The sequence below is a fragment of the Hypanus sabinus genome, chromosome 12, assembly GCF_030144855.1.
Source record: "Hypanus sabinus isolate sHypSab1 chromosome 12, sHypSab1.hap1, whole genome shotgun sequence".
In the NCBI taxonomy this organism is placed as follows: domain Eukaryota; kingdom Metazoa; phylum Chordata; class Chondrichthyes; order Myliobatiformes; family Dasyatidae; genus Hypanus; species Hypanus sabinus.
Genome location: NC_082717.1, coordinates 59,554,571 through 59,581,229, shown reverse-complemented (window position 1 = coordinate 59,581,229; position 26,659 = coordinate 59,554,571). Strand labels below are relative to the sequence as shown.

General features: G+C 40.1%; 1 protein-coding gene across 2 annotated transcripts; it reads left to right on the top strand.

The window, feature by feature from the left end:
- The first annotated feature begins 211 nt into the window (after window positions 1-211).
- Window positions 212-26,659, top strand: fam161a (FAM161 centrosomal protein A). Of its 2 annotated transcripts, XM_059986038.1 has the most exons (7): window positions 212-2,019; window positions 9,613-9,844; window positions 15,276-15,511; window positions 20,610-21,776; window positions 24,068-24,167; window positions 25,123-25,277; window positions 25,972-26,659. In XM_059986038.1, the coding sequence occupies exons 2-7, from the start codon at window positions 9,842-9,844 to the stop codon at window positions 26,060-26,062; spliced, it is 1,752 nt and encodes a 583-aa protein (XP_059842021.1). In that variant the 5' UTR covers window positions 212-2,019; window positions 9,613-9,841; the 3' UTR covers window positions 26,063-26,659. The 2 variants fall into 2 exon arrangements, with proteins under 2 accessions (XP_059842021.1, XP_059842020.1); XM_059986037.1 differs by lacking the exons at window positions 212-2,019; window positions 9,613-9,844 and adding an exon at window positions 11,964-12,360.

Below are 26,659 nucleotides of genomic sequence, written 5' to 3'. Positions count from 1 at the left end.
GTTATCTTTAATTTATCAATTAATGTCTTTTATATACAAGTTCAACAGCAAATAATAAACAAATACATTGACTACTTATGTTTGTAACTTCAAAACTTATTTACACATCTTTCTTTTGCCTGCTTTGAAAGGAAATAATCTTAAATTGTATGACAAAATAATATAAGATTTTTTTATTGCAAAACTATGCAAGATAAAATTTCTAATATTTGTGGTTAACTTGTCTGTATTTAGTTTATTTAAACACATCATCTCCACAGAGATGAGAATTTTTTTGAGTGCAGTTTGTTACAAGTTAGATTTAGATATACCAATTGCTGAAATCTGTGGAAATTAGGTTTTTAAATATCACCAATCTGATATGTGTTCCCAGGTTATGACAGTTTTTTTTTCATTCCTGAGAACTTACAAAATGTTTGTAAGTCAGAAGAGAACAACAACAGTGTGTGGGAGAGGATTACAGTAACAGCTGTGATAGAGTAGCAGGAACAGTGGCTGCCAGCGAGCAAACCACCTCAATGAGTGAGTGAGAGATTTGAACAGCAGTCCCAGCTCTGATCTAGCTCCTGATTTTTGCAGCTCAGAACAGAGAAGGCACATGGAAAGACCCCATTCCCTTAATGCAGAAGATGTCTGCAGCAGCTGGCAAATCCACCACCATCCATCCCACCAGTCTCCTAAATGCTTGTTTATACAAGGTAAATGGTAGGACGCTGAGGAGTGCAGTAGAACAGAGGGATCTGGGCGTACAGATACATAATTCCCTAAAAGTGGTATCACAAGTAGATAGGGTCGTAAAGAGAGCTTTTGGTACATTGGCCTTTATAAATTGAAATATTGAGTATGAGAGTTGGAATGTAATGGTGAGATTGTATAAGACATTCGTGAGACCAAATTTGGAGTATTGTGTGGAGTTTTGGTCACCTAATTACAGAAATGCTATTAATAAGGTTGAAAGAGTGCAGAGATGGTTTACAAGGATGTTGCCAGGACTTGAGAAACTGTTATATAGAAAGGTTGAATAGGTTAGGACTTTATTCCCTGGAGTGTAGGAGAATGAGGGGAGATTTGATAGAGATGTATAAAATTATGATGGGTATAGATAGAGTGAATGCAAACAGGCTTTTTCCACTGAGGCTAGGGGAGAAAAAAACAGGTCATAGGTTAAGGGTGAAGGGGGAAAAGTTTGAAGGGAACATTGTTGAGGGGGCTTCTTCACGCAGAGAGTGGTGGGAGTGTGGAATGAGCTGCCAGATGAAGTGGTGAATGCAGGCTCACTTCTGACATTTGAGAAAAACGGGACAGGTGTATGGATGAGAGGGGTTTGGAGGGATATGGCCCAGGTGCAGGTCAGTGGGACAAGGCAGAAAAATGGTTCGGCACAGCCAAGAAGGGCCAAAAGGCTTGTTTCTATGCTGTAATGTTCTATGGTTCTATGTGTACAGACTGCCCATAAGTTAAATGTTCATAACCTGAGGTGGACCTGTAAATAGTTTGATTTCTACTTTCTTGAATCCTTATGTAAAGTTAAATATTCTCATTCTGTTCAAATCTGACTGCAACAAATAAGTTGTGGTGAATATGGTGTGCATTTCTAATATTTGTGCCATTATTTATAGAATAGTGATTTCTAAAAGTGTTGACCTATCCACATCTTGTTCCACGAGAAAACGGAAGAGACAGTTCCAGTTCCATACTTAATCTCAAACGTAGGTTCAACAATCTATTGTATAATATTATGACAATCTTATTATTTTTATTGAGTATCATGCATGGATCTAAAATGGAATTTTATTTTTGATGTATCTTTTTGACATTATCCATATTGCATTAATCTTATTATCCTCTGCATCTTTATAGAGCCAGAGCACCAAAAAAATTATTGGATGATATATTGAGAAACTACTGAGTCTGAAGTTCAGATTGGATTATCATTGTTACACAGTACAAACTGTGGTGAAATATATAACATGCAAAGCTCCAGAATAGGATTATAGAGAAAATGAAGATAACCAAAAGGTAAATTATCTTAATGAACACAATGAGGAGTGAACAAAGGCAATGTGCTGGAAGTGCAGCAAAAGTGGCTTTGAAGTAAAACAAAATTATGATGTTGAAAAAATATTTACAGCTTGATAATGTGATAAATCAGAACATACAAGAAGAAATTGGTAATTTTTTACACTCTACTTGGTCTTGTTTTAAAATTCAACCTTTTTGGACAAATTTAAGAGTTTTATTGGAACAAATTATTGGAACTCCACTTCCACATAATCCAACATTATTTTTACTAGGCGATATTGAAGGATAAAACCGAAATCCAGACTGAATAAATATCAGAAATGAGTTCATAAAAATTGCATAGGCAGTAGCCAAAAAGGCTATTGCAGTTACTTGGAAATTGGATTCATACTTAAGTATAGATCGTAGGAAGAATGAAATTTTCAGCTGCATTCCACTTGAAAAAATTACTTATAATTTAAGAGATAGATATGAAATATTTCTAAAAATTTGGCGCCCTTATTTACAAAAGATAGGATTAAATATATAGGTGCTCCAAAGATAAAATTATTGGTTATCTGGGGAAATAAATGAATATATTTACTAAAGCTATTATGAACTCCATGGAGCATGTGGGGATCTTCCGATATCCAGGCATTCTTTCTTTCTTTCTTTTTCTTCTCTTTTTTCTCTTTCTACAGGGATATGTTAGGGGGGAGGGGTTAAGGGGAGGGAGGAAGGTTTGATAATTTTTTCCTTCTGTAACCTATTTGAAAATTAAATTTAAAAAATTATTTTAAAAAAGTGTCTACACACTCTGAGGAGATTGATGTGTCCACAGCTCCCCGCCCCCATTCTAACAACTTTCTACAGGAACACCATCGAATGTGTCTGTCCATTCTGGCTGCATCACCGTGTGGTACAGGAGCTGCAAGGCATTGGACCACACAACCTTGCAGAGGGCAGCACAAGCCACTGAGAAGATCATAGGTGTCTCCCTTCTTCCTATTCATGACATTTACTGAAGTGTTGCAGATGAAGGGTCCAAAGCATTGTTGAGGATTCCTACCACCCACAATCTCTTTGACTCACTACCATCAGGAAGGTAATACAAAAACATTAGGGCGAGGACTGCCAGACCAGCAACAGCTTCTTCCCTCAAGCTGTGAGACCAAAAAAAACCCTGCCACCACTGAGGTTTCATCACTAGGACAGTGAGCTGTTTACTGTCAAACCCCAGTCAGATCAGCCCTCGATACCCTGCAGTTTGCCTACCAGGAGCATACTGGAGTTGACAATGCTCTCATCTACCTGCTAGACAGAGCCTAATCTCATTTAGATAAGCAGGGCAGCACTGTGAGGATCTTTTTTTTTTGATTTCTCAAGCACCTTCAATACCATACAGCCCTCATTGCTGGGGATAAAGCTCTGTTCACTGCAGTTTGGCAGTTCCATTGTATTGTGGATAATGAACTACCTGACTGGCAGATCAGTTTGATGGCTTCAGAGCTGTGTGTCAGACATTGCTATAAGCAGCACAGTGGCCCCATAGGGGACTGTATTGGCTCCCTTCCTGTTTACCCTGTATATTTTGTACTTTAGATCCAACACTGAATCATGTCAACTACAGAAATTCTCTGATGTCTCAGCAATATTTGGGTGTATAAAGGGTGGATGGGAGGATGAATACAGGGTCCTGATGGAGGACCTTGTTAAATGGTGCAAGCTGAATCATGTGCAGCTCAACATCAGTAAGACAAGATTCAAGATTCAAAAACCTTATTGTCATTCTAACCATAGATCAGCTCTGCAGGGCAGAATGAGACAGCGTTTCCCAGGAGCAGTGCAATCATAACATAACAAATGCAGCACTAAATAATAAACATAACAATAAATAGTAAAACACAACAGTCACATGTCAGTTAAAAACCAGTTATAAGCGTCCAGTGCAAGTTAAAAGGAGGTGGTGATAGACCTTAGGAAGACTAAGCCTGCACTGCTCCATTACTATTGATTATGAGGACCTACAAGTACCTGGGGGTGCACCTAGATGATGACTTGAGTGGAGTACCAACACAGAGGCTGTGTAAAAGAAAGGCCAGGGTTGTTTCTACTTCCTGAGGGGACTGAGGTCGTTTGTAGTATACAGCCCTTCCATTCACACGTTCTACCAGTCTGGTGTTGCCATTACAATCTTCTATGTAGTGGTGTGCTGAGGCAATGGCATCAACATGGGTGATATCAACAAGCTCAACTGATTAGAAAGGCTGGCTCTGTTACAGGAGTCAAACTGGATACAAAGGAGGCTGTGGTAGAACAAAGGACTCTAGGGTGAATCCTGACAATTCTGGACAATGTTTCTCACCCTCTGCATGCCACCTTGGCTGAACAGAGGAGCACTTTTAGTAACAGATCAAGAAAACTGCATTGCTCCAAAAAGCACTGTATGAGGTTGTTCTTACTTTCTGTCATTAGGCTCTTTTATGAGTCAACCTATAGCTGGGGAAATGATGACTGCCCCCCTACTGTTAGACTGCTTGAGGTAACTTATTTTTTATTCTTTCTTACTTATTGCTAATATTTGTTTATCTCTATATCTGTCCACTTGTAATGCTACTGTGACACTGTAATTTCATTTGGGATCAATAAAGTATATAAGTATCTACCTATCTACATGTGCTGAATATTACATGCATTTTGAATTATATTTATTAGCCTATTTATGGTTATATTTTGGTTAATGTGCTGTGTGTGATATATGTTTTGTAAGTGCACCAAGGTCCAGAGGAACATTGTTTTGTTTCGTTGTAATTACTTCAACTTGAAATGTGAATAAATCCTCACCTTAAGGATAGTCTCCAAAAATTTGTTTATGATTGATGTAAAGCTCATTGGCTGATATTTATTTTGGATCATTCTTATTACACTTCCTAAACACAAGAATAATAATGGTTATTCTTCACTTTAGCCTGAAACAAAAGAAGATACAGGAGTTTTGTCCAGGTCCCAACAATCTCATTTTTTACCACCCTCAAAAACCGGAGATAGATCCAACTTCATGCTTTTCAAAAGATTCAACACTTCCTCCATCTCAACATCAATGTGCCCCGGGATATTGGCAATACTCCTCCCTTACCTCACTATCCTCCACACCCTTCACTTTGGTGAATACCAATGTAAGGTACTCATGCAGTTCCACACCCACTGCCTCTTGCTCCAGACATAAATTCCCTCCTTTGTCCTTGAGTGTGGCTATCCTTTCCCTGACCACCATTTTGTTTCATTCTTTTCCTAGCTATCCTCTTCAAACCTTTATGGAAACTTGCTGTATACAAATTAGCTGTCACATTTCCTACAACAGAGGTTACACTTCAAAAGTTATTTATTTTACTGTCGGTTGCCTATCCTGAGACCACAAAGGTACTTGTACAAGTGCAATTTGTCTTCATGTTCATGTCCTTGGTTTTAGCAAGGTTTTTTTTGTTGCTTTCATTGATGAAGATATCAAAAATTGGCAGCACAGAATTCCTTGAAAATCATAAAACTGCTGCAACCAGAAATCTAAAAAAAGAGAAAAAGCTGGAAAATTCTAATAAAACTTCCTTGATCTGAAACATTAACTACTTCATCTGATTTTGCTTGACCTGGCCTTTAGATTCTGGACCTGCATTCTATCGCTAAGTAAGTCAAGAGAGGTATCTCCCTTGTTGAAATCCAGTGGAAAAGTGTATTCTGAATAATGGACCATGCTGGAAACATTCAACAGGGCAGGCAACATCTGTGTGTGTGTGTGTGTGTGTGTGGGGGGGGGGGGGTATGTTAATGTTTGCATCTTTTTCCATTTTATTTCAAAATTTCCAGTATTTGCAGCCTTTTAACTTTCATGCCCCGTGATAGATTTTGGCAGAAAGACTTTTCATGAAAGAATGTGATTTTATTATTGAGAAAAGCCATCTGTTCCTTACATATTAGATTTGTCTTGGATGTTTGGTTCACTTTATGTTTTGCTCTCAAAGTACCACTCTTACTCCATAGAGGTATGAATGGTTGTTTTGTGGTATCTCTCATAGCTTTATCACATTCTTGACAAGTTCTTCACATTTTGTGGACTAAATTCATCCACATCATTTGAAATACATGCATCTGCAATACAATTCTAGGATTTAATCAGCTTGATGAATTATGAATAGCCACTTGGTTAACCATCATCCTTGCAGTCTTCACCTCTCCCCTAAAGGCTTCCATTTTTTCTTCCTGATCAAATCCAAGCATTGGTCATCCTTTGTCCTCCTGTTTATTTCCCTCCAGAAGCTGTCTTTAATCTTCACCCTCTCCTCCTACCGCCTTGCTCCATGTGCCTCCCACGTTATTTGTGTTGGCCACCACCTATCATCCACCTTCTAATCTACCCCTCTCCTTCTCTACCTGGCACAACTTTCCTGACATCTTTTATTCCTTCTCAAACCACCAATCACCCTGGACTTCAACCTCACCCCTCCCCTTCACCTCTTTAAACTGGCCACCTCCTCTCTCCATTTTCAGGATTTTGACCTGCTGCATCAACAAATCCTTCCAGATATATTTTTCTCTGCCCTTAGGTTGTTTCAGGTGGGAGGAGACAGATAAGCAGCTCTTTGCAAACTGTGGATGGAGAGGGATGCAAGGCTCTTGTTTCATCTCCAGAAACTGCGTATCGACAGCTCTCTGATCTAGGTCTGTTCCCAGACACACTACTGTCCCACACACACACATCGATACTAACTGCTGCTGGAAGATTCACTCACTGACAGGCTCTCTTTGATTTGCTTGGAACTTGTTGGTCTTCTACCTGGCCTAAGAGAATGCTGCTACTGGCACATTCCAATCTGCAGGTGTACATACTGAGGAATGTAGGACTAACTGAAAGGAAAGATTCTAAGAGATTTAAAAGTAGAGGGGGAGTGGGAAATGAGAAAAGATAGGAGAAGACCTGAGGGGGTGGGTTTATACTGGTAAAAACTGGTATAAACTGGTTTATACTCATTTGTACTGGTTTGTACTGCTTTATACTGGTAAAAACTGGTTTAAACAATACACACAAAATGCTGGAGGAACACAGCAGGCCAGGCAGCATCTATAAGGAGAAACACTGTCGATGTTTCGGGCTGAGACCCTTCGTCAGGACTAACAGAAAGAAAAGATAGTATACACTTTAGTTTTGTGCAGCCAATGCAAAGGATCTGTTGTGATGATATACAGTTTCAACTCCTGCTGATGGACAGGGAGGGGCTGAGTCAAGAGGGAAGGCCCTCTAACATTGAAATAGTGTACCATAGGAAGCCACCATACCCATTCTACTGATGGCCATTTTGTTCACACTGACAACTTACTTCATTGCACTGTTCAGAGTTGTGAGGCTAGGGGGTGGGGCCCTCTAACAGAGTAAATTGGATGGTACCAGAATCAGAAGTATGTGATTCTGGAGACAGAGCTCCAGATCACACGTTATCTGTACAGTGGAATGATGTTTTATAGAGAATTAGAATTTGCAGTCCTGACACATGGCTAGCAGTTGGCACCAGAAGCCAGTCTACACTTTGAATTTTTCTGGAGACACAAGAGATTTGACAGATTGTGGTGAACTATATATACCTGTCTGGACACGCCCTGTGGCTCCTCCCACAGATCCCAGTATGAAGGCGATTGAGGCCTGAGCCCTGCCCTCAGTCTCCAGGATGTAGTGTGGTGGTCAATTATTGCTTGTTCTTTCTTCCAGTCAATAAAAGCCGATATCTCACCTCACGTCTCAGAGAGTTATTGATGGTGCATCAACTTTATTGACTGGAAATTTAAAACATGGACAGCATTTTATGTCCGGAAAAATTAGACCTTGATCCGCAAGACTCCGAAGCAGCTCTTGCCTTTGAACTCTGGCTTGCATGCTTCCAATCATACTTGGAACAGATTCGTTCACGCAGCTTGACGCGTACCCCCTACCCCACATTGCGAATATGGTCAACCAGATAGCTCAGTACAAGGTGTACTCGACAATAGATCTGAAATCCGCTCTATCACTTCCTGCTCGTCCCCTTCGGTATCACAAATAGTGTCTCTGTCTTCCAGAGGGAAATGGACCGGATGGTGGACCAGTGCCAACAGAAGGCCACATTTCCCTATCTGGATAATATCACCATCTGTGGTCACGACTGGTCGGATCACAATGCCAACCTCCAATGATTTTTCCAAGTGGCCAAAGCACTGAACCTTACTTATAACAGGGACAAGTGTGTGTTCGGAACCACCCGGCTCGCTATCCTTGGGTATGTCGTGGAGAATTGGGGTCATTGGCCCTGATCCTGACCGTATGCGTCCCCTGTTAGAACTCCCTCTTCCCACCACCCTCAAAGCCCTCAGACGATGCCTAGGCTTCTTTTCCTATTATGCCCAATGGGTCCCCCATTACGTAGAAGGCCCGCCCCCTGGTCAAGTCCACCACATTTCCCCTCTCAGCTGAGGACCGTGCGGCCTTCAGTTGCATTAAGGGGGACATTGCCAAAGCAACGATGCATGCAGTGGACGAGACCATTCCCTTCCAAGTAGAGAGTGACGCCTCCGATTTCGCGCTGGCTGCTACCCTCAATCAGGCAGGCAGGCCAGTAGCATTCTTTTCTCGTACCCTTCAAGGCCCTGAAATTTGGCACTCTGCGGTGGAGAAAGAAGCCCAGGCCATAGTGGAAGCTATTAGGCACTGGAGGCACTATCTCGCCGGCAAAAGGTTCACCTTGCTGACCGACCAGTGCTCAGTTGTGTTCATGTTCAGCAACCAACAGCGGGGCAAAATCAAAAATGACAAAATTTTGCGGTGGAGAATAGAACTCTCCACCTACAACTATGATATCCTGTACCGGCCTGGAAGGCTCAATAAGCCCCCTGATGCCCTATCCCGGGGAGCGTGTGCCAGCGCGCAGCTCAACCGGCTATACACCCTCCATGCAGATCTTTGCCACCCGGGGATCACCTGATTTTACCATTTCATGAAAGCCGGGAACCTGCCATACTCCCTTGAGGACATCAGGACGATGACCAGGGACTGCCAAATCTGCGCAGAGTACAAACCACACTTCTGCCGTCCTGACAAGGCGCAACTTATCAAGGCCACCCTCCCCTTTGAGCGACTGAGTGTTGACTTTAAGGGCCCCCTTCCCTCCACCGACCACAATGTCTACTTTCTCAACATTATCCACGAGTATGCGCGGTTCCCCTTTTACCATCTCCTGCCCCGACACCACTGCCACGTCCGTCCTAAAAGCCCTGTGCCAGCTCTTCACTCTGTTAGAATATCCCTGCTATATCCACAGTGATAGAGGGTCCTCCTTTATGAGTGACGAGCTGTGCCAGTACCTGCTAGCTAGGGGCATTGCTACTAGTAGGACCACAAGCTAAAATCCCCGGGGAAATGGACAGGTGGAGAGGGAGAATGCCAGTGTGGAAGGCCACACTTTTAGCCTTGTCAAAAGGGTTGCCGGTCTCTCAATGGCAGGAGGTCCTCCCTGAGGCACTCCACTCTATCCGCTCCCTGTTATGTACGTCCACCAATGCCACCACTCACGAGTGCCTATTCTCTTTTCCCAGGAAGTCTGTCACTGGGACCACCCTACCGGCTTGGCTGACGTCCCCAGGGCCAGTGCTGCTCCGGAAACATGTGAGGAGCAATAAATACTCCCCGCTAGTCAAGAGGGTTCACCTTCTACATGCGAACCCCCAGTATGCTTACGTGGTCTGACCTGATGGGCGGGAGGACACAGTCTCCGTCCACGACCTGGCGCCCACAAGAGCAGCAGACCACTACCCCGAACACTCCATGGTAACTATGAACCCTGTACCCGAGGTGACACCACGCACACCGAGCCCTACACAGACTCCTCATGACACTCCTATACCAGGCGCCTCGCACACGCATGAGGGATCACTGATGCCTAGTGGGCTGACACCTCCAGTCAGGCCGGAACCAGCACAACCACCGTCTCCGGTGCAATCACCACCGGCACCTGTGCAATCACATCTGGTGCTATGCAGATTGCAGCAACAGATTCGACCACCTGCTAGACTTAACCTGTAAATATACTTGTAAGAAACTTCGCCCCATGGGGACTCTCTTTTAAAACAAAGGGGGGGGGGGGGGTGAATGTGGTGAACTACATATACCTGTCTGGACACGCCCCCTGCTGACTGCTCCTGTGGCTCCTCCCACTGACCCCGGTATAAAGGCAATTGAGGCCTGAGGCCTGAGCCCTGCCCTCAGTCTCCAGGATGTAGTATGGTGGTCAATTACTGCTTGTTCTTTCTTCCAGTTAATAAGAGCCAATATCTCACCTCACGTCTTGGAGAGTTATTGATGGTGCATCACAGATGCTGTAAATCTTCAGCAACATGAATAATCTGGTATTTTGCTGGCATCTTTGATTTAGCTGTAGGGGTTCTCTATGGACTGCTCCAATTCCGAATTGTCTGCCAATCACCTGTCAGCTTTTGCTCCACAGTGTTAAACCTGCTCTCTGCATTCTTTTCTCAGTCCAGACCTGAAATGTACATTTGTCCATTCCCTCTATAAATGTTGCCTGATCTACTGAGTTCCTTCAGCACTTTGTGTGTTGCTCTGAATTGTCATGCAAATCAAAAGATGGCCAATTAACAGCAAGGGTAAAAGTTTAAAGGTTAAACTCGAGTTTCAGCAGATGTGAAAAAATGAGAGCAATACATACAAAATTCTGGAGGATCACTGTGTCTATGCCTTTGCTGAAGGAAGTCAGCACCTATGGTGGGGAATAAACAGCTGAGACTTTCATCAGGCCAGGAAAGGAATAAGATAGTGGGAGAGGGGACCGAGTGCAAACTGCAAGTGATAGGTAAAACCAGGTGAGAAGGAAGGTGGGTGGTGAGGCAGGTAATAGGTGGAAGAAGTAAAGGGCTAAAGAAGGAATCCTTTTCTCATATTCAGAGTAGCTTCCAACGTGATGGCATCAACATCAATTTCTCTAACTTTCGATAATTTCTCCTCCCCCTCCCTGGACATATGTCAGTGATAATAAACTTGATTCTGACTCTCTGCAACGTGGCAACCGGAATTGAATATGCACACTCCACATGTGTCCTAACAACTGGAACGTGACGTCCCAATTCTTAAACTCTATCATTTGGTCAATGAAAGCAAGCACGCCATATGCCTCTTCACCAACTACCCATCTGAGTAATTTGGGCAACCACCTCTACATCATCTGCCAAAACTAGACTTCGCAGTGGCCAAATATTTTAATTCCAATTCCCGTTCCAATGTGTCAATCCACGGGCTCCTTTGTGCCAACAAGAGTCCACCCTCAAGGTGGAGGAGCAACACCTTATATTTCCAACCTGATGACATGAATATTAATTTTTCCTTCCGGCAAACATACCCCCCTCCTCTATTTTTTGTATCAAAACAATAAAAGTTTATATCGCTATCAATCAGTATTTCCAAGACAGTAGTTACACTTAAATTACAATGTGGTTACTAACAGCTATAAAACAATCTATACCTCTCCAAAGACAGCCGAGAACGGACGTATCCTCGGAAAAGGGGCAAGCAACCAGCTCCACTTTCCGCCACCTAGACCTGTGTGTGGATGGCCATCTTGGCTAGGCCCAGGAGCAAGCTCACCAGGAGATCCTCCTTTCGCCGGCCCCTCTCCAAACTGGGTTCCCTTCCTCTATTCCCCACTCTGACCTTTTACTTCTCTCCTGCCCATTATTTCCCTTTACCTTCCAGTTCGCCTTTCTCCCCAAACCCCTATTTTTTTATTTTGATATCTTCCTCCTTCCTTCTCAGCCAGAAATGTTGACTGTTTTCTCTCTTCCATGGATGCTGCCTGACCTCCTGAGTCCCTCAGCGTTTTGTGTTATGTTGCTTTGGATTTCCAGCATCTGCTGACTTTCTCGTGTCTATAAATGTGTACTTGTCTCTTTTCTACAACACTGGCCCTAGTCTGGTTTTACTCCCAAGGTCACACAACTGAGAAGTGTTTCTCTTTTCTTTGATGTTGCCTGACCCGCTGAGTATCCCTTAACTTGGAGATGACTTGAAACCACACACAAAATAGTTGAAAGGACCCTTCGGGAAGGCGGAACGATGGCGCTCTGAGCGCCAGCCTCTGGCGTGCCGGACGCCACGCCTGCCCGCCCGTTGCCAGGCACCTGTGGCGGCCGTTGAGCTCCAGTCCCTATCGAGTCTCGGCTCTCACCACTCCCATTGACCGGCAGAGCGGAGAATTCACTACCTTGTGCGAGAGAGAGCAGGCCCTGGATCCAGGGATGACTTTGTGCCCGAAATCCGCTAGGAAAGTAAAGGTGGGGAAGCGAGTATGAGGGTCTTAGCGTCCGGGATGGCCATAGAGGCAAAGCCGTCGCTTTATCGACTGCCAACAGAACAACTGTTCTCAAACAGGCCTTTCCCCTCAAATATAAACGTCTGATTTGGATGTTGTTCTTTAAATAAGTTTAGATTTGTAAGCTAACGTTTAAATCAAAAGTGTTTTGACAAGATTTGATTATACGTTACAATAAATAAGTAGTGTTGGATGCCGATCTGTAAACGATGAACAGCAGCCTTATATGTTTTCCTGCTGTCTTGGCGCTCCAAAGCCCAGTGACGAGCAAGTAAGATTGTATCTGCTGTAGATTTCTTGTGGCGATAGGCTAAGTGCAGCAGGTCCACGTCCTTGTCCATGGCAGGAATCAAATCCAGTCATGACGAACCTCTCAAAGCGTTTCATTACCGCTTCCGGGCTACAGTCATTGAGGCAGCTCACCCTGCCTGCTCTTCTTGGACACCGGTATGATACCTCCCCTTTTGAGCCAGAGGTTGAAGATGTCATTGAACACTCCTGGCTGTTAGTCTGCATAGATTATAAGTACCCTTCCAGGTACATTGTTGGAGCCTGTCACTTTGTAGGGTTCACCCTCTTGAAAGAGGTTCTGACAAATAGAGAGCGCAGTGTCGCTAGATGTGAGGATTCACACAAGCATAGTGTCATTCTTTGTTTCAAAGCGTGCATAAAAGGCGTTGAAATAATTGGGGCGGGGAGGGTTGAGTGAAGCATCACTGCTCAAATTAAGATTATTTAACAGTCACAGAAACTAGTCATTATCAGTATTGATGTTGAAATGAAAAGATTCAGACTTGGTGCACATTGTTCAAACTCAAAACAAAAAAGGACTAAGGTTGAGTGAAACTCAGATATAATTAAATATTCCTGTCTTGAAATGGAGTGAAAAGGAATGGATGGAATTAATTTGGCTATGGTATTAAGAACAAGGGAAGTGTGAGCAACTCTGACTACAACTTCTAGATTATTAAACAGTCATTATTAATCATTATAGTATTACTTTAACTGACCTTGTTTTAGAATAGATAAATGATGCTCAGCAGTTTCTGCTTATTTAGTTACTCCTATTTATCTCACTGTTTAAGCCTGAGTCTAATTATTTAAATTTAATTTTATTTACATTTGCTAGATTGCTAGATTCTTGGCATAATCTTAGAAAAGATCGCTTGCCTTTTTAATAAGCACTAATCAGTGATTTGTTTATGTGAATGGAACCCAGAGCAATGAAAACAATTATTTAACAATCTAGCTCCACAGAGTCAAAGAAATTTAAGACACATCAGGAGACCATTTGGCCAATTGTGACTGTCAGTTGAAAGAGAGCTACATTGTCTGTACCAACCTTTTAAAATCCCAATTTTAAAATTGTTCAAAAGTGGTTCTAACTCCCCTGTTCTTTCAAATGTGTTCCATACTCCCAGCATCTTAAGAATGAAAAGATTTTTCAGCAGATCCTTGGGCTTTATGCATCCTGTTATTTTTAATTTACACAAATATTAAGGGAAATTGGTTTGCATGCAATTTCAATTTTTCCTGTAATCTGGTGACCAGAAAAGTTAAGCAGGTTTAACTGATTCTGATGAAAGGTCTTAAATCTTTCAATTTGAAACTCAACTCTGTATTTCCTGTATTCGGAAATGTGTGAGTGGAAAGGGAGCATGATATGAAAAAATATACAAAATAGAACATTACAGCACAGGGAACAGGCACTTGAGCTCATGATGCCTGCCCAAACATGCCAAATTAAACTAATCCCTTCTGCTTTCTAAGGATCCATATCCACACATTCTCTACATATTCACGCACCTATTCACCAGAAGTTTCTTAAATAACACTACTGTATTGCCCCCACCACTTACATCTGATAGCATGTTCCAGGCACGTACTACTCTCCGGAGGAAAAAAATCTTCTTTAATTCATTCATTTTGATGCCATGAAACCTACCTCACAATCTACTTTATTACGGCCTTGTACATTATCGTCTGCCTTTTCTGCACTTTCTGTGTAACTGTTACACTTTATTCTGCATTCTGTGAATGTTTTCCCTTGTACTACCTCAATGTACCAATGTGATGAAATGATCTTTATGGATGGCATACAAAACAAAGTTTTTCACTGTATCTTGATAGTGTGTAAATATTAAACCAATTTACATGTTACCCTTTAGGTTCTCAGGACATTTAAAATGACTATTAATGTATTTTTTAAGTGTAGTTGCTGTTGTACTTTTGGAAACCAAGCAGCCAATTATGTATTGCAAAGATCATGAGCAACATAATAACTTCCAGGCACATTAATTTTGGTGATAATTATTTAAAGATTGTTCAAGATGCTGCAGGTAACTCCCCTGTTCTTTTTCATGCAGTGTCTTAGGGTCTTTTACATCCAGTAGAGAGGGTACACGGGCCTTGGTTTATCTCCAATACTACTACACTTTGGTAATACTGCGCTGGTGTGTTAGGCTAGAATTTTTTCTCCAGAGTGGGACCTGGACAATTTACCGACTCACCTAGGTTTCAGGGCAGTCAGCAGAGCCACCAACCAATGGAGCTGACTTTATTTATTCAAATCTACATTCTTCCTTTAGCTTATAATGTTTTAATACTGAGTTACTTAATTAATTTGAGAATAACTGATACAATTTTTGCAGAAGAAAATTAATAGTCACCAGATTTTAAGTATTGTAATTCATTGATTTTCATGGTTTGTTTGGCTAACATTGTGTTTTGATTTTATTCTATGTTTCTGCTTGCTATTTAACTGTAGCATTGACTCTGCTCATGTTAACAATATTACAGTAGTAGCAATATTGTATTTGTTGAAATGACATAAGAAAATCTTAACTAATAGGGAAACATTGACTTTCTGTTTTTAAGAATGAAAATAATTTTGATCCGGAAGAGCAAGTTTATTATGTAGACACTGAAGGTTCCTTAACCTCCAATGATTTGAATGGCAAGTCCAATGAAGACTACTATAAGAAAATAGAGAAACTAAAAAATGCTTATATTCATTCTATGGCAAAGCTAGAGAAATTGTACAGGAATAAACTTCATGTCAGAGATGATATCATTGATTCAGAGGATCTCCGTGAAATCCCAGTGTGTTACAGGTAGGCACGCTGATCACTAAACATGTTCATACGAAAACTAAATTCAACAAACAGAACTCTTAATTTTTGTTTCCAGAAATAGATAATTACAATTTATCCTCCCACTTCTGGTTTGCCAGCACTTTTCTAGTCAATGTTATTTATGTTTCTTTTCTGGTCTTCTATCTGCAATATTTTCTGCTGATTCACTTTCTTGCTGATATGTTACTGTCTTTTCTGGATGGGAATATCTCAGATTTTTTGACTCTACAGAACCTGGTAGCCCCTTTCATTTATCTGTTCTACCATACTAAGAACAATTATTAGCAACTTTTTTAACAGCACTTTCTTAAACTCTCAACTTTTTGCCGTCGCCATTCTGACATCAGCTTTTTATTGGTCAGTTTAACAAATAACTTGTTCCTATCTTCAGTATCCTATCAACACAAGATCCTGGATCCAGCCTACTACTGCAAAACCAAAATAGCTACCTGAAATCTGACTTACAGCAGATTTAAAATTCTTAAGTTGAACAAGGGTCATCTTTAAGAAAAGGATGGCACAGAATTTTGTTTTTATAAACACTTCCCTGTTGTACTTCTTCCTCTTATTCTTCCTTTCATCTGACGTTTCCTTTCAAGAACTGAATCTCAAATGTGGCAGTTTCACTGAAGCATTTTAATTTGAGATCCAGTAATGCTTTCTCTCAATTAATGAGAAGAAATTACAACAATGTGTCACATCCTGTTTTCCAATCTTTTTGAAGCTTTCAATTTTTCTCTCAATTTTTATGTTTTTATCTAAAACACAAGTTTTTTTTTTATCCTTTGTCTACCCTGCATGTTATTTCCTCAAAGATTTCAAACATATTTGTCAGGGAAGAGTTCCCCTTAAGGAAACCATGCAGACTCAGGCCTACTTTATCATGTACCTTCAAATACCCTGAAACCTCATCTTTCATAATGGATTCCAGCATCTTCCCTACTACTGAAATCAGGCTAACTGACTTATGTTTCCTTTCTTTTACCCCTTCTTAACTTAAAGAGGGGAGTGACATTGACATTTTCCTGTCCTCCAGAATCATTCCAGAATCTAGTGATTCTTTAGAGATCATTATTAACGTCTCCACAATCTCTTCAGCTACCTCTTTCAGAACCCCGGAGTGTAGCCCAGCTGGTCCAGGTGACTTCTCTATCTTCAGATCTTTCAGCTTCCTAACCAACTTCTCCATAGTAATAGCAACTACATTCACTTCTACCCTTTGACTCTTTAATTTCTGGCATACTGCTGGTGTCATCCACAGTGAATGCTGAATTAAAATATTTATTAAGTTTGTCCGCATTTCTTTGTCCCTGATTACTACCTCTCTAGCATTTTTGTTTCCAGCAGGCTCCACTCTTGCCTCTCTTTTACTCTTTATATAACTGAGAAAAACTTTTGCTATCTTCTTTTATCTTATTGGCTAGCTTACCTGAATTTCATCTTTTCTGTCCAAATTGCTTTTTTAGTTGCCTTCAGTTGGTTTTTTAAAACTTCCCAATCCTCTAACTTCCCACTAATTTTTGCTGTATTATATCCCCTCCCTTGTGCTTTTATGCTGTATTTGACTTCCCTTGTCAGCCATGGTTTCCTCATAGAATACTTCTTTGGGATGTATCTTGCACTTTCTGAATTGCTCCCAGCCATTGCTGTTCTGCCATCATTCCCACTGAAGTCCCCTTCCAATCAACTTTGGCCAGCTCACCCTCTGCTTCTGTAATTCCCTTTATTTCACTGTAATATTAATGCATTTGATTTTAGCTTTTTCCTCTCAAACTGCATGGTGAATTCTATCGTATGATCATTGCCTCTTAAGATTTCCCTTTTTTTAAGTTCCCTAATCAAATCTGGTTCATTACACAACAGCCAATCCAGAATTGCCTTTTTCCTACTGGGCTCAACCACAAGCTGCTCTAAAAAGCCATCTTGTGGGCATTCTACAAATTACCTGTGTTGGGATCTAGCACCAACCTGATTTTCCCAATCTACCTGAATATTGAAATTCCACATGACTGTTGAAACATCGCCCTTTTCAGTGCCTTTTCTATCTCCTATTGTAATTTGTACCCTACATCCTGACTACCAATTGAGGGCCTGAATATAACTACCATAAGGTCCTCTTACCCTTGCAGTTTCTTAACACAACCACAATGATTCTACATCTTCTGATCCTACATCATTTCTTTCCAAGGATTTGATTTCATTTTTTTTATCAACAGAGCCTCCTGCCTACCTGCCTGTCCTTTCGATATATTATGTATTATTGGCTGCTAAACTCCCAACTATGATCTCCTTTCAGCCACGACTCAGTGATCCACGTTATGTTTGCCAATCTCTAACTGTGCCACAAGATCATTTACTTTATTCCATATACTGCATGCATTCAAATATAGCATCTTCATTCCCATATTCATCACCCTTTTCGATTTTACTCCCATATTACATTTCAACTCACCCTCTGCCTGCAGTTTTGCCCAATTATCTGCCTGCCCTTCCCCTCAGTCTCACTAAATACTGCATTGATTTGTATACCAACTGGCCAGTCCTCAATCCTATCACTCTGATTCCCACCCTCCTGCCAAGTTAGTTTAAACCCTTCCCAAAATCTCTAGTAAATCTCCCCACAGGCATTTTGGTCCCCCTTGAGTTAAGGTAACCTGTCCTTTTTGTACAGGTCATACCTTCCCCAAGAGAAATCCCAATGATCCAGAAATCTGAAACCCTGCCCCTTACCAATTCCACATGTTCAACTGCCAAATCATCTTATTCTTACCCTCAATGGCATATGGTACAGGCAGCAATTGAGAGATTACTACCATTGAGGTCCTACTTTTCAGATTTCTACATGGCTCCCTAAATTCTCTATTCAGAACTTCAACTTCAATCCTTTTCCTACCTATGTCGTTACCAATATGTATCACAATTTTCAGCTGTTCACCCTCCTCCTTTAGAATGCTATCGACCTGATCTAAGACATCTGTAACCTTGGCAGCTGGAAGGCAACATACCATCTAGGTGTCTTTCTTAATCATAGAATCTCCTGTCTGCTCCTCTAAGTATGGAATCCCTTATCACTACTGCAGTCCTTCTTTTCTCCCCTTCTGAGCCACAGAGCTAGACTCAGTGCTAGAGAACTGGTTGCTGTGGCTTCCCCCAGCAGGTGATTCCTCCTCAACAGTATCCAAAGCGGTATTAATGAGAGGAATGGCCACGGGGGTACTCTGCACTGGCTGCCTATTAGCTTTCCCTCTCCCGGAAAGTTGCCTCTACAACTTGGGAGTGACTACCTTTCTATTGCTCCTATCTCGTATAAGCTGAAGGTCATGCAGCTGCAGTTATCAGGGAAACTGGAGGTCTCCCAGAGTCCTCACATCTCACATGAAGAACATATCACTAACCCTCTATCAATTCTCAATGCACTAGCTGTGTACTAACAAAGAAAGATAAAAGCTTACCAGAAGCTTACCTTGGCCTTTGCCCCTTCTTGCCCAAGCCTCTTGAGCCAAAGCCTGACTGCTGTAACACTGTCAAGTCACACAATGGCCATTCTGCTTAAACTTTGCTTCCTTTTATTGGCTTTTGCCAGGTGACTAAAAGATCGCTATGATTGAAGCCCACTGAAAAGTTCTGAAGGGCTCTGAGCTCTCTTTAAACATCACACCACCTTAGCCAAACAACGACTGCTCACAATATAGAAGCTTGCTGAAACTTGGACAGGCTTTAAGTGATGATCAATCCTAGGAACTTGAAACTCTCAAACCTCTTGATTTCGGCACTATTTATGTAAACAGAACCATGTGCATTTCCCCCCTTGCTCTTTTGTTTTGCTGACATCAAGGGAAATGTTGTCGTCATGACTCTACGTCATTAGACTCTCTATCTGCTTCTTGTATTTGGACTCATCATTATTTGATATATGGCACACTGTGGTGGTATCTACTGCGAACATGTAGGTGGAGTTAGAGCAAAATCTGGTCATGCATTTGTGAGTTTACAAGGAATAGTGTAAGGGATGAGGACACAGCCTTGTGGGGTGCTAATTTTGAGAATAATTATGACAGAGCTTTTGCTGCCTATCCTTACCAAATGTTGAAAGGACTAGATAGGGTGGACATAGAGAAGATGCTTCCTGTTGTGGGGGTATCCAGAACTAGAGGGCACAACCTTTTAGAAAAGAGGTAAGGAGGAATTTTTTTTAACCAGAGAGTAGTGAATCTGTGGTATGCTCTGCCTTGCTGTGGTGGAGGCCAAATCTGTGGGAATGTTTAAGGCAGAAGTTGATAGTTCCCTGATTGGTCAGGGCATCAAAGTATATGGTGAGAAGGCAGGGGTATGGGGTTGAGTGGGATCCAGGATCAACCATGATGGAATGGCAGAGCAAATTTGATGGGCTGAATGGCCTAACTCTGCTCCTATGTCTTATGATCTTACTTGCTGTGGTCTGTTTGTCAGGAAAGAGAGAAGTTGAGTCCCAGATTTAGGAGTTACGGACAAGAGAAAATCTGCAGATGCTGAAAATCCAAGCAACACACACAAACTGCTGAAGGAACTCAGCAGGCCAGGCAGCATCTATGGAAAAGAGTACAAAATGTTCTGCTGAAGGGTCTCAGCCTGAAACGTCAACTGTACTCTTTTCTATAGATGATGGGCTTGCTGAGTTCCTCCAGCATTTTGTATGTTTTTTTAGGAGTTATGGGATGAGTTTGCTAGCAATTATAGTATTGAAGTCAGAGCTATAATCAATAAGCAATAGTCTAACATGGGTGGTTTAATTGTCCAGAAGCACCAGAAATAAGTGTAGATTCAACTTCCTTTTTAGCCTAATCTTAGAATGCTCTATAATATCACAGCCTTCATTGTGATTTAATTTCCTCTGGGAAACTCTTCCAAATTTAATTTTTCTTTCAGTCCCTTTCCTGTTATTTATAGCAATCAACTAAATTATCCTATTTTCTGTATCATCTGCTTCTGAGTACTTGTATGGAGATGTTCTCTTACAAGAATATGTAATGCAAGTTGTTTTTAAAAAGTATTTACTATATTATTAAATAAAACAAACTCTTATTGTACATTTTTATAGTTCAACTTACGAACTGACTACAGATAGAAAAAATGATGCTCATCTTTCTTATTCAACCTTGGAGTTTGAGGTGGAGAGTACTGCATCCTTAAGCTTATCTGACTCATCCACTGATGATCAGGAAGTATGTGGGGAAAATTTCACATCCCATGGAAGGAATCAAATTCAAAGAATGTGGGATGGATTTTCTGTGGAGATGTATACCTTGTATGATAAACCCCAGAAGCTTGGAAGTTCAAATTTGCTGAAAGCAAAAGTAATTAAAAAGGAGCAAAAACACTGGTCCCCAAAGATAACAATACCACAGCCTTTCCAAATGACCATCAGAGAAGTTGAAAAGAAGCAGCGAAAAAATCGATCAAGATCTGAAATTGAAGTAGAGAATTATATGCTAAGCAAACGATTAGAAGAAGAAGCAGAATGCCAGAAAAATTTCCATGCAAACCCTGTACCAGCCCACACCTATATCCCACTAATGGAAGAAATAATGGAAAGGAATGAGGAAAGAAGGAAATTTGCTAAGGCAAAGAGCAAAGAAATTCTACTGGCAATACAGAAACCATTTGCTTTTCTTGAAAGGGAGGAAAAAAAGAAAGAAGTTAGAAAAATGCAAATAAAGGATCTTGATCTTTTGATAAAGAAAAGAAAGACATTTAAAGCAAAACCTGTCCCCAAGTATCTTCATGATCAGAAGGTCATTGACAGGATTAAAGAGGAAGAGCTCTACAGAGCAATAAGGATGAAAGTGAGAGCTCAAGAATTGTTAAATAGTGCATCCCTTCCAAAGAGCATGCTTAGTAATGCCACCTGTAAAAGAAGAAAAAGGGTGTGTTATGAGCCAGAAAAAGAACTGAAATTCAAACCCAAGATTAATGCCAAAGTTCCAGATTTTGAGATGTTGCACAGAAAAGCTCAGAGACAACTCATGAAAAACAAGATGAAATTGACAACTATAGGTGAACCTTTCCAAATGCATGTTTTTTCTAATGAAAAGTTTATGGATAATACAATAGAAGATGAAACTGATTTGAAAGAGGTGCACTGGCCTTTTATGTCAAGCATCAAGCAGTCAAAATCACACAGCAGTGTAAATTCAACTCCATCAGAATCTTTGGATTTGGAAATTATAAGAAGCACAGAAGAATCAAAGAAGAAAAAAGCCATTGGGTAAGAATTAAATCTTTGGTGTGATAAGTGTAATCAATGACATGTTAAATCAGATGATCCACACGGTACCTATTTTCTGAATTTAGCTGTTTTAGTGAAAAACTTACAAGAGAGCAAAGCTATCATAAACATTTTTTTGTGGAGTGGAGTCATAGCTTTATACTGGCTATGTCTGCTCTCTGTTCTTAGAGCTGATGTAGGATTGGGATCCAAAGCATGGATAATACCTGATCTTGCACAGATGCTACATTACCCATTATGCTTCTCTGACAGACTGTTTGCCCATATTCCAGGATCTGCAGTCTCTTTAGTCTTTTTGAAGTTCATGTTGACTCCAGTAACTTCACTGACCATATCAATATCCATCTTTGAAAAAAAATCAAATTGGTCAAATAGTGTCTCCTCTTAACAATTCTACTCCAAGTATCTGAGTATCCATGTCTTTCAAAGTGTAGATTGATCCTGAACCTTTTTTTTTCAAAAACTTTATCACCACTGACATCACACACTCTGGCCTATAATACCCTGGCTTATACTTCATGCTTGTCTTGATCAAAGTTGTATTACAGGCAGTCTCAGCAAACCTGGTGACGTGTTTTCAAAATGTATTGGGGAATTTTCTTGATTTTGTTTCTTAGTAATTTTTCATACCTCCCCCCACTTTTCCCACAGAGCATCTTTTTTAAAACCTCACACCTCCTGTACTGCTGTCCGGCTTCCTCTTTCAGTTCAATATACATGTAATAGCTTCCTTTTTTTTCTTTATCCAGCCTTCAGTATCCTTTGATTCCATGGTTCCTTGGACTCGTTCTCCTTACTTTTCATTGATAGGGAAATATGCTAGCCCTGAACTCTCACTGTTGCAGTTTTAAATGACCCCCCATTTGTTGGAGATAGGAAATACTGCAGAGGCTAGAATCTTGTACATTTCTAGGATGTCTGTTTTAACCATGTCCTATCTTACAATATTGAAATTGGCATCAATTCAAATCCTTAATTTCAAGTCCATCTTAATACTGTCTCATAACTACCTTGATACTTGTGGCATGAAACTTACTACTTCCAAATGTCTTTTCCATTGACACTCCAGCACCTATCCTGCTACATTTCCTGAGATTAGTCCAGTGTTGCTCCCTCTCTAATAGGACTGTCTATGTATTAGCTCAAAAGAGAATAGTAAAATAGGATGAGAAAGAAAAGGGCCGTCAGAAGGGTCTCTCTCTTTGAAGAAGGTATTGAGGGAGTGGTTAAGTGGCAAATAACATTTGTGCTGCAGAAGTCTTAGACAATGATCATCTCTGACATGAGAACATCCAACCTCCACTCTTGACATTTCAATTTTGTGATCAGGTCCCTCACTATCAATATCTTATGTGTAACCATTGGCTAGAAAGCTGACTGGACAGGCCATATAATTACCATGGCTATAAAAATGGGTCACAAAATAAGTGTCTGGTAGGACTCAACTCTTGACATCTCAGGGCCTTTCAACTGTCTACAAGGTGCAGGGTAGGAGGTTGATGAAACAGTGTCTGAATGAGTGTAATGCCAACAATTCTGAGAAGTTTGGTATCATGATTTGTGCCACAGATACAGAGAAGGAGACTGCCTATTCCAAGTTGGGAAGCAGGATTTCCAATATACCAAGTATTTAGATATGCACTCTCACTGATCTTCTGTAGTCTGGCACACTGAATTTTCTCATATAAGTCTCTGTAGCAGAACTAATGTGAATTTCTGACAACTGGCAAGTTGGCACCTGTGCTATCCTTGAATCCACCCCACTGTAATCTCAAGTGCACATAACATTTCTGTCCTTTTTTTTCTAAATCATGGATGGTTGCATGTGAAATCATAGGACACCATTCCTTCATATTCACTTTCTTCTCACTTTTCAATAATGCTAAGTGTTTAAGGGTGAAGTAAAATATAACAACATTGAAGGCAAATCCTGACCGATGGGGACCGTTGCTGGATATGTAGTAGGATATCATGAATTAAGCAATAGATGAGTTAAGTGGTGATGTATGCCTTTGAAGTCACACAGAAGGACCATGAATCTAATGCGAGATCACCCAACCACCTTCGATTTTTGTCAATTATCCCTTGCGATTGCCTCTACGATGCCCCCTGATCTATGTCTTCCTGGATAACCTCCAGTGCAGTGTCAGACAATGAACCTTGTTCTTTCTCTTTATCAGCCATTTATAACTGAAGCTGCAACACTGTATTCAGAATGAACAGCATCCAATTTTGCATTTTAGAGTTTTGCACCCATTGTGTTTTACCAGAAATCGTGAAAGAAAACACACAAAATGCTATCTTTTAGAGTTTAAAGAGATGCACGAAAGAGAAAACACAAGGCCTTTGCTCCAAAAGGTGCTGACACAGGTATGCCCTTAAAATATTTTGAGCTGCTTTACTGTTACACTTTACACACTTCAATATTTTATCTGGTTAATTTTTTTTTTGAATCCTGCATATTTTGAAAGCATAACCTACTAACCTGACTCAAATAAGTCATGTTGAACTGGATCCTGTTAACACAGGGGTCTAAGCCAAGGTGTTCCAGACTCTGCTGGCTTAACTTGAGCATCTGCAGGACCAGTGGATTCCCAAAGGTGAAGACTTATAAAAATGTTGAGAAGGAGCAAAGCTCATCTTCAGCTTAATCAGCAGTTGAATTGTTCAATATTTTTAAAATAATTTGGCAGGGTATGGGGGCACATCGAAGGGTTAAAAACTAGTAAAATGTAATAGATATTTATTTTTAATTTACTGAAAAAACCTGAAAGCATACAAATAACTAAAACATCAAACTACATTCCTTTATTTAAGTGAACTTGCCTTTCTCTTCCATGATAATTGCAGCCTTCATTGAAATTCATGGAATTTTGGATCCAATGCTACATTGATTCTCATTTTCACTTTGGAACTTATACATTGACAAGAAGTCCGGAAGATCAAAACCACTATTTTTTTTGGGTTAAATATGTAATAGTTTTTTATTGAAAGGTGCATAGAATGTATATGTCATTCTTTAAATTGCAGATCTCTTTTTGAAACATTTTATCTTCTAAGCATATAGTTAGAATTTAATATTAAAAAGTTAAGATTATCTAAGCAGTGTCTCTTGAAATGAACAGAAAATACATCAACAACTCATATGTTTTTAATCTACGGTAGTATCTGATCAAATTTAGATGTACAAAACAACAATGTGATATTTTGATATCTCAAAATATGTGTTTTAGTCTAGCTGTAGCTATAATCATTGATATGAACTTGTAACACAGTTTAGTAATGTCTGTAAACTAAGATCAAAGCTGCTATGTGTTATATACAGAGAAATGCTAGAAGATCAGCAAAGAAATATACTGCAGCACAAAAAGAACGAGGATTGAAGGAAGATTTTGTTTTCCAGCAAGGCCACTCAGCTTTGCATTCAAATAATCGAGAGTCTGTGAAAAATGAAGACAACAACTGTGTAAATGAAGAAAGGTAACTTCAGTTTAAACAATAGATGTCGTTTTTATGTTTTGGAGGTTTTCAGTTTTCTAGTACTATGATGTCTTCTTATTGTGTTTGAATAGTTTGTAATCTTACTTTATTAAATACGAATTGTTAAACTGTGATTCCAGGCTTTAAAAAACAAATTTGTGAAGAAACTTCGAAATAAGGACAGAGTTCAAATTGTTGGTAAATTAAAATGTAACATAATTAAAATCCTACCCTATCCTAAAAAGCAAGTTTAGTTTTGGAAAGAGTTATTTTTCTTAATACACAAAAAAACTTAATTGAACAGCAATTAAAACTTGCTGATTTATTTAATTTCAATATATTGGAGTTATTGCTGGTAAACTGCCTATATTGCAAAGTATTTTAAACTTTGTCAACCATACATGTTGTCTAAATAAAGTAATATGATCTGTTTACTCTTGACTAAGAGAGGTAAAATATTCGTTATGGACTACATAAATGAAATTAAATAAAGTAATCTTTGGAATCCAAAAGATCACTATTGGTAACTGAAATGTGATCTCAGGTGAGAAATAAATTATCTGTAGCATATACAGCTAAAATATTTTGCACAATTATTGTTTTGGAATAATAAGTCAGGTTTGTTCATTTGAAGAGGTTGTAGGACCATGACTACAACAGTGAAGGCTATTGACTGTTAAAATTGCTTCTCTAGTTCTCAAGAGGAAGATTATGGACTTGACTTTGAAGACGATAATGAAGATGAGGAGTCAACGGTTGCAGAAGAATATCAAGACAGAATGTGAAGTTCAGTGACTGTAAAGTGGCAGGAAGTTGGAAGAATATATCAATGATTAACTGCATTAATTGAGAGTTTTTTGAATGCCAATTATGTTTTATTGCTAATGGGTACTATTTTTATAATATAGTATCATCATAGACTGGCAAATTCTAGGATTAATGACAAGTTACTTTATATTTTTATTACTGAACTAAAGCTCTTTTAATCAGGTTTGCAAATTTGTCTGGTGATTCTCAAATATACAGGCAGTCCCTGGGTTACGAATGAGTTCCGTTCCTGAGTCTGTCTTTAAGTCAGATTTGTAAGTTGGAACAAGTACATCCGGTATTATTTTAGCGTCAGTTAGTCAAACGTTTGTCTTAGTATATAGTATAGATTTTACCCTTCTGTGCATATAAAACACTTAATAAATGTATGTATTCCAATAATTAAACCACTGCTTTGCATAGTAATAATTGTAGCTTTCATCGGGGCAGAGCCTTTCACATGCTCCATTATTCTCACTTTATCCTTTATGCTTTAAAATTGTTCCGATTGTTGATTGACTGTAGTCTAACACTTTTCCAATGACCAATGGTGTTTCATCTCTTTCTGATTGCTT